This window comes from Chanodichthys erythropterus, chromosome 8 (assembly GCF_024489055.1).
Source record: "Chanodichthys erythropterus isolate Z2021 chromosome 8, ASM2448905v1, whole genome shotgun sequence".
Classification (NCBI taxonomy): domain Eukaryota; kingdom Metazoa; phylum Chordata; class Actinopteri; order Cypriniformes; family Xenocyprididae; genus Chanodichthys; species Chanodichthys erythropterus.
In genome coordinates this window covers 2434427-2447214 of record NC_090228.1, presented here as the reverse complement: position 1 = coordinate 2447214, position 12788 = coordinate 2434427, and the positions used below count along the sequence as shown (strand labels likewise).

Below are 12788 nucleotides of genomic sequence, written 5' to 3'. Positions count from 1 at the left end.
AGAAGCAGTGTGCTAATTTATGCTATAAAGATGCTAAATCATGCTAGCAACATGCAAAAACATTCTAACAATGTTTGATAGAACATTAACAATGTGCTAAATCATGCTAGCAACATGCAAAAACATTCTAACAATGTTTGATAGAACATTAGCAATGTGCTAAATCATGCTAGCAACATGTTAAAATGTGGTATGTGCTAATTGATTATAGAAACATGTTAGCAATGTGTTAATTCATGCTAGAAACATAATAGCAATATCTTATAACATGCTAGCAATGTGTTAATTCATGTTAACAATGCTAAAACATGTTAGCGATTTGCTAATTCATGCTTAACCCTCTACCGCATAGTGTTGCCATATGGCAACATACTCTTTGTGTTCATTTCCTTGCCACCGTCTCTTTAAGAGAACATTCTAGGTTTTTTTGTTGGTAAGAGAAGACCTTAGTTTAGCCAATGATGTGCTTTGGTTAAGTCACATGACATGCAATTTGTTTTCTGTGACGCGATATCTGACAGACTGCCGTCTCTTGTCGGTAGTTGCTGAAAGCAAACTAAAACGTCACTAACAAACAAGGACCCGCCACATTCACATTCACAAAAAAAAATGTTAACATCATCTCAGGTAAGGTATGATGACATATTCACCACTCAAAAAAGTTTTTATGAAATTAGTTTTTGGTAAATCAAGAAAATGTCTGTGTTGCCATATGGCAACACTGCGCAATAATGGCATGACATTATTATAATAGGTTAGATAGCTAGCAAAAGTTAGCTGCAGTCTGTTAAGCTATAACAATAAAAACATTAATGCTAGTGATATAATGTTGATTAGTCGTATGTTAAGGACTGCCGTGGCATTTGTATTATGGATTAAATCAACATCAGAGATCTGCCACCACAGCCAGTATACTGGCCCAGACCTGCCACTTTCCTATCGTGGTGTCTCAAAAAGGCAGGTGTAAGTGGATGTAAGTGTATTGTTAGGGTGAAGAGCACCAAACGTGATGTCTACATGTGTCTCACCTCTGACAAAAATGCTTTTTGAAGTTTCGTACGGAAAAAAGGTGAAGTTTCAAGGATTATGCGGGTTCATATTCATAACCTTCCTCTCATAACATTGCGTAATGTTGAATTTTCAACTGCAATGTTTTTGGTTTTGTCAATGTTTAATGATACATGATGAACAGTATTAGATTTGTTTTTAACTGTCTACATTTGCAATTTAAATAATATACATGAAAAATGTAATGAAATTTAAAGAATATAAAGCATTATTCAGCAAAAGAGAAGGGAAAAGCACAAGATGTTGGAAAATAAGTTTTAGTTTAGTTTAGTTACTGCTAAAGCTTATAATAGCACCAATTGATTCAATACAAACAACATTTCTGAGGAAAAATATTAACTATATACACCTACACTTATTCTAAGTTATTTCCACTATTGTACATTGTTGCCGTATGGCAACATATGATAAAGTACCTTAAAATAATATTTTTTTCCAAAAATTTTTTTACAGCACTTTAAGTTAAGCCATTCTAAGAAAAGAAAAAGAGTAAAATATTTTTTTTTATAGATTTATCATAATGCGTGGGGTAGAGGGTTAAATTTGCTAGAAAAGTGTTAAATCGAGTTAGAAAAATGTTAGCAATATGATAAAGCATGCTATCTATCTATCTGTTTTGTGATAGACTGAATTGCTTTCCAAACCCTCAAACTTTTAACTTTAAAACTACTGTAAACTTCAAACTACTTCAAACAGAAAACCTTCAAAATTCAAGCTTTTACAATTTCTTCAAACTTTAATGTCAGGCTTTCTCAGGCCAACATCAAAGTTGGTATTGACAAACTTTTTAATCTAGTGTTGATTTGCAGTGAAAACACGCGCACGGCGATTACGAGAGAGCTGTAACCACCTTTGCCGTGGAGGGAAAATGATGTTTGCATGCGAGAGCAGAGATTTGAAGGCGATGGATGTCGTATCTTACAGGCAGCTCTCACAAGCACAGCAAACACAAAACACTCAGCGTCTTGGGTTTGCAGAGAGAAGCGGTGTTTTCCTTCACTTGATGTCTTCTTAAATAAAAGAACAGAGCTGTCTGGATGCTTGCTGCAAAAACTGCTGCTGAATCTGGCTCATTATATTCGCTGAAAATATTGCTTCCGGAGGCTTTGCCCTCCTCAGCTCTCACTTTCCATCATGGTGGGCGAATCAAAAGAGTTTTTTGTGTATAGAAACGGGATTCAGCGACTGAGGTCTGACTGAGGTCCTCTTATGTCTGACCTCCAGACAAACAATCCCCTCATCAGCTGCAAGTGCTGCGGACTCGCTGTAATGAAGGGTGATGATGAGGAAGACGATGGCGATGGAATTGGAGAAAGTTGTAGAAAAGAGATTCGGCTAATCAGTGGCTGGAATCTCGGCTCCAAATGAGAGTGTAAATGTGCTGTGCTCACAGACGGAAAGCAAATAAAAATAGAATCATCTTATTAGTGAAGGTTGCAAGATTTTACTTGAAGTATCAGGGGTGTAGCAGCTTTTGGGAGAGAATCATTGAGTTTTGTTTCAATTGGCTGCAGTGGAAAGGAAATAATTGTAGCCGGCAGCGTAAAACAACAGTTTTATGTAGCTTTGGCAGTGGACTGTGAACTATGCTATGGCTTTTTGTTGGTCTTTCATCAAATCAGTTAGGACTGGTTCATGCACATAATAAATATTCATGAGCAAAGCTGATAATACTGTAAACTGTGTCTCTCTCACTTTTCAGATTGTTCCTATGATCCAAACTTCAGTCCCACATTTGGGAACAAGATGAATGAAACTGTGTTTTTCACTTGGGCAGTAATCCAGCTAACAGGGAACGTTCTGACAAGATTCTCTCAACGTTATGAACAAAGGTTCTTCCAGTAACGTTAATAGAAGAAGGTTATCTGCTCTTTAATAATGTTCTCAAAATGTTAGCACAAAAACATTATCTATACAACATTCATGGAGTTTTTTTTTTCTGAAACATTTTATTTGGACGTTCATCTTGCATTTTTTAATTTTACAACTTGTTTCAGAATGTTCAGAGAACATTCAAAAGTACATTCCAATAATGAACATTCCAATAATGTTTGGAAAATGGAATGTTCCCTTAATGTTTGCATCCGAATGTTAAGAGAACAGCATAGGCAAAAACATTCACTATTCCTAAAAAACTGAAAAATATCAAGAAATATTTTTGAAAATATGTATGATGAGAATTTATTAAAATGCCACAGATTTATCAGGTGTTCTTATATTACATAATATCTAAGGTTAACATTGTTTTGCTGAGTTTATATAGATAAACGTTTCATGAAACAGTCATCTATTATTAATCTGAGATAATGTTCTTCATTAATACTTCATAAATAGTGTGATGAATTGCCCTTGGGATGTTTTAAAATGTTTAACCAGGTTGGATTTTAAATATAATCAGTTCACAAAAAAGTAATTATTTCCATCCCTTGTAGACTTTATAACTGGTTTGTATGTGTTTTAAAGCACCATGTTCATTTTTGGGTGGCTGAACTATCAAGATGCATGAAGACATTAGACTTTTAGATTACTGGCCTGTTAGATAGTTTTTAGCTTTCTAGTTTGGTATATATTTGAGTTGTGTGGTTTGCTTGTTGTGTTTCAGGGCCCAAAGGACAGAGTTCCTGAGCCGTTTATCTGTTTAAGTGTACTTCTTTTCTTAAGCAATTAAATCACCACATTATTCTCTCTGCCATGAAGCTCCTGAAGCACTTCTAAAGCACTGCTTCATGCAGTTTCAATCTCATCTGTGCTTATGAAAGATCCAGTCTGTTGTGAAGTCCATTTACAGTATTCTAGGTTGTTTATCAGGTTGTTTGTGTAACCGGTCCCACTTTACCCACTCCGAGTGGGTATCGAACCGGCGTCTCCGGCATGGGAAGCGGGCACGCTAACCGGTCCTACGGGTCACGGCACCAAATGTAACCGGTCCTAGTCGACCCATTCTGAGCGGGAGTCGAACCAGTGTCTTTGGCATGGGAGGCGGGCATGCTAACAAGGACACTAAAGGCTGCACTCTCTAGCATCAGTCGCTAGCGTGCCTCTTGAGGCCAGGAGAGTGAGGTTTACACGCACAGCACTTACTAGCTTGCTTCCATTACATTTAGTAAAGCGGTTTGAGGTTCTCACAGTGCTCTAGTTTGGTCTTCATGTTTGATCAGTTTGATAAGAAGATGGATTTACTGATGATCATCTGAGATTCATTTTTCTCTCACCTCAGATATCAGGTTCCAATTGTTTTTCATGTTTCCAAGAATGAGAAGCAAATCAGAACTCGAATTGGTTTGTCACAGGATATTTGCCGTCTCATCAAAAACCTGTATGTCTTTGTGTGTTTTTTTGAAGCCAGGGTTGAAAGTGTCCTTATCAATTACTGAAACTACTAATAACCTTTCCAAAGATCGAGAGCATGTGAAAATGTTAAAACTTCCCTAGGACATTTTGATTTGTTTAGTACAAATGAACTTTGTCGCTGACATTTTTCATTTCTTTTTTCTGCTTTTTTTACTTCAAAGGTGAACTTTCAAGCCAGACCCCCATGAGTTATACAGAAACTTTGGAAAACAATACAGCAAGATTTAAAAATTAAAAATAATAATAATAATGAAACTTTACCATGTACAGTGGGGTAGACATTGACAATCTGGGATTTAAAATGTAAATTTAGTAACACTTTACTTAGAGCCTTTATATATAAAGCATTACACAATTTTTTTAATGCTTTAATATGCCTTGTAATGCACCTTATATTGCATTGTATTATCTCATGAATAATTGTAACTACAGTTATAATACATTATAATATTTACTGTTTCTACTTATTGTTACACCTTACAGTATAATGCATTAAAACATGACAAACAACCAAGATGCAACAAGGAATCTGCAAATAGTATAATGTATTTTAACTTTGATTGCAATTTTTTATGGAAATATATAATGAATTACAACTTACATTATCAATGACGTTATTATACATTATGCATAAAGGCTTAAAGTGTTACCATGAATAAACAAAGTTTTAGGACTTTGAAGAATGTCAAATTTGCTCTATAGATCATAATCACAATCAATTAAATTCTCAACATTTGTAATGAAAATATTTGTGTTACGCAATGTTAGAAAAATGTCAGACATTTCAACCCCACTTTTGCATGTACAAGGTTGGTTATTGCACTCAAAAAGCATTTCATCCGAGTTGAAGGCCTCAGGGCTTTCATTAAAAGTGTTTCACATTAGAATTTTAGTTCATTAAGTTGATCTAAAAGTGGTTTGCAAATCAAGTCTGCACCAAGCAACCAAACCAAGTGTCAAAACAACACCACTGGTGAAGGTACATGGATGTTGAGGTGAGACGCTCAACTCCGTGAATGTTCAGATTTTATTACCTTTCCACCTTCTTTCCTCCTCACAAGGTTGCCGTGATCTTTGCACATACAGCAGGAAGCTGCATTTATTATTTACACCTGTGACACCCGAACCTGAACACTCTCCTGCACCGCAGTGAATTTTGTGAAGCTGCGAGAATGCATGTGTAGATGCAAGAGCTGACACCTTGCCTTTTTAATACACCTGTTGAAAATTCAGCTATAACTTTTGCATTAGCTTAAAGAGGACCTATTATGCCATTTTACAAAGTCTTGATGTTGTTTTTGTGCTCTACTATGCTTGCATGCTTGAATGTTCATTATTTTCCTCATATTCTCCATTGTTGCAGCTCCGCTCTTCCCAGTCTGTGAGTAACGCTCTGTTTAGTTCCTGTCTCTATGAAGCCCCTCCTTCTGAAAAACACAATGTGCTCTGATTGGTCGGCTGGAGCAGTGTGTTGTGATTGGTCAAACACTTCAAGCGTGTTTGGGAAATGTCCCGCCCCTTACCATAACTGCAAGTTTCAACGCACTACAAACTAACGCAACCAGCCCCGCCCCGCCCCTTTATTTTGCGTATGCCTTGGGAGGGAATTATTTAAATGAGGAATATTGTGGTGTGTTCATTCCCAGAAGAAAACTACCATCAAGGCATTTCAGTGAGTTCAGAAACAGTGTGCATCTCTTTCTGATATAGAGAGAAGTCACCAGAAGATCCAGTTATGACATTTTGAATGAATGTTACAAGGTTAAAACATAAAAGTTGAAACATATGCACAGATAAATTATTCACAATGGCATGCATTTAGGTAATAGATAAGGTGAATTTTTATTTCATGCTGACTTTAATCTCTAGATATGGCTTGGGTGCCTCCTTCCAACAGTGTTTGCGGAAGTGTATATATGTGTATATTATATATATATATATATATATATATATATATATATATATATATATATATATATATATGCCACGAAAAATGTCAGATGGAGCAATAATAACTGACATGATCCATGATATCATGATATTTTTAGTGATATTTGTAAATTGTCTTTCTAAATGTTTCATTAGCATGTTGCTAATGTACTGTTAAATGTGGTTAAAGTTACCATCGTTTCCTACTGTATTCACGGAGTAAAGAGCCATTGCTATTCTCATTTTTAAACTATTATAATTCATAAACACAACTTCATTCTTTATAAATCTCTCCAACAGTGTAGCATTAGCCGTTAGCCACGGAGCACAACGTCAAATTCATTCAGAATCAAATGTAAACAATATAACAGTATACAATACTCACATAACATGCCGCATGCATGACGAACACTTTGTAAAGATCCATTTGAGGGTTATATTAGCCGTGTAAACTTTGTTTATGCACTGTTCAAGGCAAGCGCGAGCTCCGTGGGCGTGGAGCACGAGAATTAAAGGGCCAGTAGCCCTGAATCGGCTCATTTATAATGATGCCCCAAAATAGGCAGTTAAAAAAAAATAATAAAAAAAAATCTATGGGGTATTTTGAGCTGAAACTTCACAGACACATTCAGGGGACACCTTAGACTTATATTACATCTTTTTAAAAAAAAAAGTTCTAGGGCACCTTTAATCAATTTGACAGCACTAGAGTAAATATAATTTTTTTGCCATTTTATTGTCAACGGAACTAAAAAAAATGTGCATCAACTGTTTTACAGGAAGTGCAGGGACTCCGGTGGTCTTCAATCAGAACGGAGATGCTCCAGGACGATATGACATCTTCCAGTATCAGATCACCAACAAATCGACAGCTGAGTACAAAGTGATCGGCCAGTGGACAAACAAACTGCATCTTAATGTAAGTGGAGAGCCTTTTTTGGTCCTCGTGGTAAAATCCATCCATGCATTCATGCATCCATCCAGATTTTAACGATGTATGAATGTTCAAATCAGATACATTCAAGCATAAATGTTTGTAGGAAATCTCATCTTTGCTGATGATGCATGTGACATGAATACTCTCAGGCCGTCATTAGTCAACGGGATGGAAGATAAGCTTGTAATGTTGTATGCCTGGCTGCGAAACTAAATTAATAGAGCCAGAAACAAGTTGCGTTTCCATGGCCAAAAGCTCTCGCAGCAGTGGGGAGGTTGAAGCTGTAGTTTTTCAATACGTGACGGAGAATCACAGCTCCTCTGGGATCCTCTGGGTGTGTGGGAGGGGAAGTGGTCGCTTTGCAGAACTGTGATCCAGCCCCCTGTAGATCTCAGGTATCAAACCCTCCCCTTAAGTGCTTAAACAGATCAGCGCTGGATGTGTTACAGAGGATGGGAAGCAGAGTGCTGGTGATTTGCATGCAGCTCATTACGGGAAAAAACACTTTGTTAGCCCTGAAAGATTGTGGCTCCGACATTTAATTTACGGAAAATCATTTTGGCAATCAATACACAGAGCCAATGAATGTGTTTTGCAATTTTACTGTTTACAATGTGCCAAACTGAAAGATCTATGTGGGTCACATTAAAGGGCTTAGTTCACACTACTAAAAGCAAACTTTAAGGGCCCTATTTTAATATCTAACGACATGGTCTAAAGCACATGGTGCAGGTGCACTTAGGCTACTTTTGCTAGTTTAACAATGGAAAAAATTGTCAACGCACCAGGCGTATGGTCCAAAAGGGTTGTACCTAGTCTCTTAATGAGTCATGGCTCTTTTTTGGGTGTAACGTGCAATAAACCAATATAGAATATAGGTGGAATATAGACACCCTCAACCTGACGAGTCAATTTAAATACATGTGTGTATTGCCACGATTGGTCAAATAATTTCATTCGTCATTACTGCACATAGGAAATCCTGATACATGCAATGACTATCCATTAAGACATGTAGGCATTTTCATCTTTATGTACACAATCCTTTTATTTTTGATATTTGGCATGTTTGTGTGCTTCTATAATGTGGGTGCTGGACGTGAAAATAATAACTGTGTCAGGCTGAAACTAGCCAAAACCAATTGCATTGCGCATGGCGTTGCATTGTGCCGGGTGTATGATAGGGCCCTCAATATGTAAATCCCTGAAGCAGATATATATTCTTTCCACTCAGATGCAAACGATTGAGGTAATAAATCAAATTTTGCATGTTTTCTTGGCATTTTAGCATGTTGCTACAAAAGGTGAATCTCAGATCGCACATCTCTCCTCAACAAGTTGCAGAGTTTGAGGGATTTGACTTGTGTAGCACATACAGTATCATGAGGGACGAGTTGTGCTGTGACATTTAGTTCAAAATCCTAACCCTGAGTAATGCTGACGTATGTAAATGGTTAGCGTTGATTCCGAAAGCATTTGAACCTCAAAACCCCTTCTTGTTCCCTATTAGTGTGGCTTCAGGATGAATAAACCGAATTAAACAGCCTAATTGTGAACGGTCAGTGTGGCTTTTGTTTCAGACAGAATGGAAAGAATCAAATGAAGGGATTTGGTCTTTCAATTATTCTTAAATACCCTTCATACCCTTTTATGTGATAAGTCAAATTAAACTTCTGTTCATTTGCAAATTCTGTCTTTTTTCATTTTAATATGTCCCTGCTTTTTTGCTTCTCTAATTAAAGCCAATCTGTTTTTGCCAGGCATAATTTTTCTCAAGCATGAATAATTCATTCACGGCCTTCTCTTTGCAGCAGCAACAGTGAGAAACAGAGAGCAGAAGTATAGAGCTGTCCTTATTTGATTGGTCTGGCTAAATCTTTTTTGTTTATGAGCAATTTCTTATACTACGGGGCTGTTGAATGCTTGAATCTGATTGGCTGACAAATGTTCTAAGGCGTGTAATTATTTTCAGGGAAACGCACGGTCCAGGCAAGACTTGACTGCACTACAGTTCCATATCACTTCACCAAATGATTTCAGTTATTTCAAAAGGTCCTTACAGCCTACAGCAGCAAATGAAACAAAACCCACAACACTGACCAATAAAATAAATAAATATAGTAAACAATAGAATAAAAAGACAAATTATTTCTATGTTTAATTGCCACAAAATTACATTTTGTCATGTACGGAAAGCACATCCTCTCTTTCTCCCGCTCTCTCTCACACCCATTCAGTATGGACACAAACTCATACAGAAACGTGTTATTAGCACTGCTCTGATGATTTCATCAGTAAAATTGTTTAGCAACCTAAGATACATGACATTTCTCACTAGCGAGGTAATAACGCTGTTGTTCTTGAAGCAGATAAACTTACAGTGTCACTATTATTAGAGAAGCTGCTGCCAAACACTGCATTTGACCCAGCAAACACAGAACGTTCCCCTAACGTTAGTATTTGGTTCTCCCCTTCTTTTCTTTTTTTAAACTAAATAATAACATTCTAGGAACATTCTTTTTATTTTTTGCAATCATAAAATGACCTTCCCAGACCGTTGCAGGGATGTTATTTTTAAGTAGCCTAAAAATAAGTTTGTTCCCTAATGGTTATTTTTAGGTTATTATTTTCCAACCATAAAATGAAGTTCCCAGAATACTGCGGGGAAGGATTTTTTAAAATAATGAATGTATAAATATGTAAGAATAAACATGATGAACTGAGGGTAGGGGAATGTTAGAATAACGTTAGGGAAACGATTGAGTAACGTTATACAAACCAAAAACTAATGTTCTATTTCTGTTAAGAAAACTTTCCTGGCTAACCAAAAAACAAACTTTAAAAAAGAACGTTCTGGGAACCAAAAACTAACTTCTGAGGACATTAGTAGTTCACACTTAATCTCTCTCACTCTAATAACTGCATTAATAACTGCATTAGTCTACTATCAGTGGCTGAAGCTTCCTTTTAATAGCTGTAAAATGACATTTTGGAATTAGCAATGGAGGTGTGGGATGAGATGCGTAAGAAATTAGTCCTACAAAAAAAAAAAATTTAAGTACAAAAACCTGATAAATGTCTTCAAATACAACATCTGATCAATGTCTTGATTTGTGGTAACCATAGTATAAGCGGAATAATTGACCGCATTGCCACCTTGGGTGTGCATTATGTTCTGATAATTCAATGGCCCGTCATAAATTATTCCTAACTTAATAGACGTGTGCATAATATATTGCCATCAATCTCTGGGTTTGTCGTGTTATTTACTTCATCTCAAATGCCTCTGGCACAAGTTTGTCCCAAAATATATCTGTCATCAAAGTTGTGCCCAGGAGCCAAACTGAAGCTGCACTTAAAAGAGCAACATTGGCTTCTTATTTTCCACAGCTTTCAGTCTCTAAGGGGTAATAAAAATGATTTCTTCTGCAAATATGACACAACCTACAGTGGTGTGATGCATCTGTGTGGGTAATAAGACTTCTTTTGAATGCACAGTTTCTAATTTTACACAGTGCCTCTTCGTCTTTGACAGGGATTTTTTTGTTATCTTTTGCAGGTGGACATTTTACTGTTTACGATGTGTATGTGGGTCACATCAAAGGGCTGCATTTAATTACAGAAACTAACAATTCAATATGTAAATTGCTGACACAGTTATATTTTTCCACTTGAGAGTGTGTAAATTTAAAGTACATATGAGCAATATTTGCATGTGCAAAACTCACTGCCATTTTGATAGGCCTTACTGTGAGGTTCTGGGCATTTTTGGCATGTTGTACAGATTCTAGGTTTTTGCAAGGGTGTTCTGGGCATTTTAGCATGTTGCTATGCAATTTCTAGGTTGGTGTGATGTATGTGTACAGCTAATAAAACTTCTTTTGAATGCACAGTCCTAACACTACACCTCTGGTCTTCATCATTGTCCTTTCCAGGTGGGTGCCATGCACTGGCGGACAGGCGACCCCACACTTCCCGTCTCGGTGTGTAGTGTGCCTTGCCAAATGGGTGAAAGGAAGAAGATCGTGAAGGGTGTACCCTGCTGTTGGCACTGCGAGCGATGCGAAGGCTACCACTTCCAGGCCAGCGAGTTCAGCTGCGAGCTTTGTCCGTATGAGCAGCGTCCAGACCGCAATCGCACCGGCTGCATCCCCATCCCGATTATCAAACTCGAGTGGCACTCGGCTTGGGCGGCCGTGCCAGTGTTTGTTGCAGTTCTTGGCATCCTGGCTACAAGTTTTGTGGTTGTCACTTTCGTCCGTTACAATGACACACCCATTGTCCGTGCATCCGGCCGAGAGATGAGCTACGTGCTGCTGACGGGCATTTTTTTGTGCTATGCCATCACCTTCTTGATGATCGCCACGCCGACTTTGGCTGTCTGCTCCTTCCGGCGTGTGTTCCTAGGTTTGGGCATGTGCTTCAGCTACGCGGCTCTGTTAACCAAGACCAACCGCATTCACCGCATCTTCGAACAAGGCAAGAAGTCGGTGGCCGCACCGCGCTTCATTAGCCCTGCTTCCCAGCTGGTCATCACCTTCAGCCTGATCTCAGTGCAGCTGCTCGGCGTGTTCGTGTGGTTCGCCGTTGATCCGCCTCACACGGTCGTGGACTACGGTGAGCAGCGCACGTCCGACCCAGTGAAGGCCCGCGGGGTTCTCAAGTGCGACATCTCGGACCTGTCGCTCATCTGTTCGCTGGGCTACAGCATCCTTTTGATGGTCACATGCACTGTTTACGCCATCAAGACCCGCGGTGTGCCAGAGACCTTCAACGAGGCCAAGCCAATTGGATTTACTATGTACACTACCTGCATCATTTGGTTAGCTTTTATACCCATCTTCTTTGGCACCGCACAATCGGCAGAAAGGGTAAGTGAGATTTATGAAATCTGTAACTAAATGCACTAGAATCCTCAATGTCATTGCAAATAATTACTTTTTATAATGAATATGTGAGCCCTGGTTGTTCTCTGATTTCTTGTAAGAACTGGCATGAATATTTCAGTACTCAGAAGTTACAGCAATGAGTATTTTGTTATCATTTTTACAAATATTCTACGCTCCAGAATTTTTGCTTTAAAATGTTTTTTTTATGGGGGGGCATTTAAATAGGGACTCGAAGAGAGGGACTTCATGGGAGTGGGTGGGGCTAAAGAGATATTTTGCACCTTTACTTGTTTCATCTCTATGATTGGTGGAATTTTCAGTACAGCATCATGGGTAATGTAGTTTTTCACCACGAATTCCACTGTTAAACACGATTACTTTAAAACTAAGTTGAAGGATGACAGTTACAACAGAAGCAAATACTATTAATTGACAACCTCATAGCTCACAGTAAGGCTGTCTTTAAAGGTTTATAACTTATGTTTAAAACAATCGCCCTATTGAGAAAATGAATCGTTGCGTTTCAGAAGTTTTTACTTCTGGAACCCGATTGTTGCACTCTATTGGCGAAGTCACACAGTCCGACGGACAGATCGTTAAAAGCGCAGTAAGCA

At 38.0% G+C, this 12788-nt stretch overlaps 1 protein-coding gene across 3 annotated transcripts in view; it reads left to right on the top strand.

The window, feature by feature from the left end:
* Positions 1–12788, top strand: part of grm8a (glutamate receptor, metabotropic 8a) — a 225392-nt gene that overhangs the window by 176101 nt on the left and 36503 nt on the right. For all 3 annotated transcript variants that reach the window (XM_067391411.1, XM_067391413.1, XM_067391412.1), the window contains exons 7-8: positions 7128–7267; positions 11221–12156. In XM_067391411.1, coding sequence (XP_067247512.1) covers positions 7128–7267; positions 11221–12156 — 1076 coding nt within the window. The remainder of the gene's footprint in view (positions 1–7127; positions 7268–11220; positions 12157–12788) is intronic.